General features: G+C 39.2%; 1 protein-coding gene across 1 annotated transcript in view; it reads left to right on the plus strand.

Moving 5' to 3' along the window:
• Positions 1–937: 937 nt before the first annotated feature.
• The window catches only part of SRPX (sushi-repeat containing protein, X-linked), a 40,021-nt gene continuing 39,064 nt past the window's right edge, over positions 938–1,894 (plus strand). Inside the window, exon 1 of the mRNA XM_008579580.1 lies at positions 938–956. Coding sequence (XP_008577802.1) covers positions 938–956 — 19 coding nt within the window. The remainder of the gene's footprint in view (positions 957–1,894) is intronic.

A 1,894-nucleotide genomic window follows, 5' to 3' on the forward strand; every position in this document is an offset into this window, starting at 1 on the left:
TGGAAGGAAGGAAGGAAGGAAGGAAGGAAGGAAGGAAGGAAGGAAGGAAGGAAGGAAAGATAGACCATAATAATACTTTGAACTTTCAAGAGAGAACAAATCTATGGTTACTAGAGTTGGGAAAGGGGGAGGGAGAGGGAGGTTAGGGAGAAATTAGACAAGGGGCGCAAAGAATAATTACAATTTGTAATAATGAACATGCTAATAATATTGATTTGATCATCACATATTGTGCACAAATAATGATAGTCAACACCATACCCCCAAAATATGTATAATCGATTACGCTTCAATAAAATAAAGTAAGATAAATAAAACCAACATCATTCCTAAAAAAAATAATTAATTAATTAAAATCTTTCTTAGGCTAGCGGCTCAAGGGGATAACTGGGTTAAAGGTCTGTACATTATAAGGTTTTTGACATATAACCACAAGTTGTTTTATAGAAAGGGTCTATTAATTCACATTCCCTTGAATGATACCTAAGAGTGCTTACTTTATCATGCTTTCAACAGCAGCACCATTCTAATTTTATTTTAAATTTGATAACACGATAAGCTTATAAAACAATGTTTCAATGCTTTTATTTTACATTTTCTTAGTTTTGAGTTTGAACATTTTTTTCACTGTTTTATTCCATTTGTGTTTTGATCTCTTTTCTCATTTGTTCATTGGGAATTTTTTCTTTTTAAATTTTAACAAGCTTTAAAGGTTGGGGATCAGGAAAAGTGTCATGGAAGTGACACTTGAGAGAAGGATTTTAACGAGCAGAGGTGAAAGGAAAGGGCATACTGAGGGAAGAGCATGGTGAAATGGCTCAGAAACTGAAGTCATGGAGCGTTTGGAAAGCAAGTCTGGCTGGATTGGGGCCAGATAAAGTGTGCCTTTAATGTGATATGGAGGCCTTTGGATTTAACTCTGTAGACATGGGGAAACATGAAAGGTGTTTATACAGGTGAGTGACATGATTTTTTTGTTTTAAAAACTCCCAAGGTATTTGGTGGATATCTTGTTTTAGGGTGGAGGTGTTGGGATTGTGAATGAGACTAGTGGTGAGAGACTGGGTAGGAGGCTATTTCAAAGATCCTATCACAACTATTGACCTGAACTAGGACATTGGGGATGAATTTGAGAACCATTTCCAGTGTAGAATTAAGAGATTTGGGGTATAAGTAGAATGAGGTAGATGAGGAACATAGAAGAATAAAAGGTAGAAATTTTCCATGTGGCCGACTAGTTAGAAGGTGATGTTATTTGCTGACATAAGAAACACAGGGGGATGCACAGATTTGGTGGTGAGAAAAGGATCTGGCTTTGAACAGGTTGAGTGTGAGTTTGGAAATATTCAGAAAACAGTTGAAACTTCAACTCTGGCTTTTAGGTGAAAGTTGAGGTCTAGAAATAATGGATTTGTTATCAGTACATGGGGGATAGTTTGAGTCAAGTACATGAGTGAGATGGCCCAGGAAAATGTCCGAAGACATGTAAAGGACCAAGACTGGACTCCTGAGAAACTCTTATCTCCAAATGGCAGGCTGATGAAGAAGCACTGTCCAGAGAGTCTGTTCAGAAAGGAGGAAGAGTGGGCTGGCCCGGTGGCGCACTGCTACAGTGCGCCGCTTGGGAGTGTGGCGGTGCTCCCGCCGAGGGTTCGGATCCCACATACAGACCGGTTCACACTCACTGGCTGAGCGAGGTGCGGGTGCAACACTGAGGGTTGCGATCCCGTTGCCGGACACGAAAAAAAAGACAAAAAGGAAAAAAAAAAAAAAAAAAGAAAGGAGGAAGAGAATCATTTGGAAGCCAGTACAGAATGGATAGCTTGTCATTCATACTAAATGTTGTGGACAAATAACTAGGATAACAACTCAGGGGAAAATGTGTGTGTGTTGT

This window comes from Galeopterus variegatus, unplaced genomic scaffold, assembly GCF_000696425.1.
Source record: "Galeopterus variegatus unplaced genomic scaffold, G_variegatus-3.0.2 Scaffold1915, whole genome shotgun sequence".
NCBI classification, from domain to species: Eukaryota; Metazoa; Chordata; class Mammalia; order Dermoptera; family Cynocephalidae; genus Galeopterus; species Galeopterus variegatus.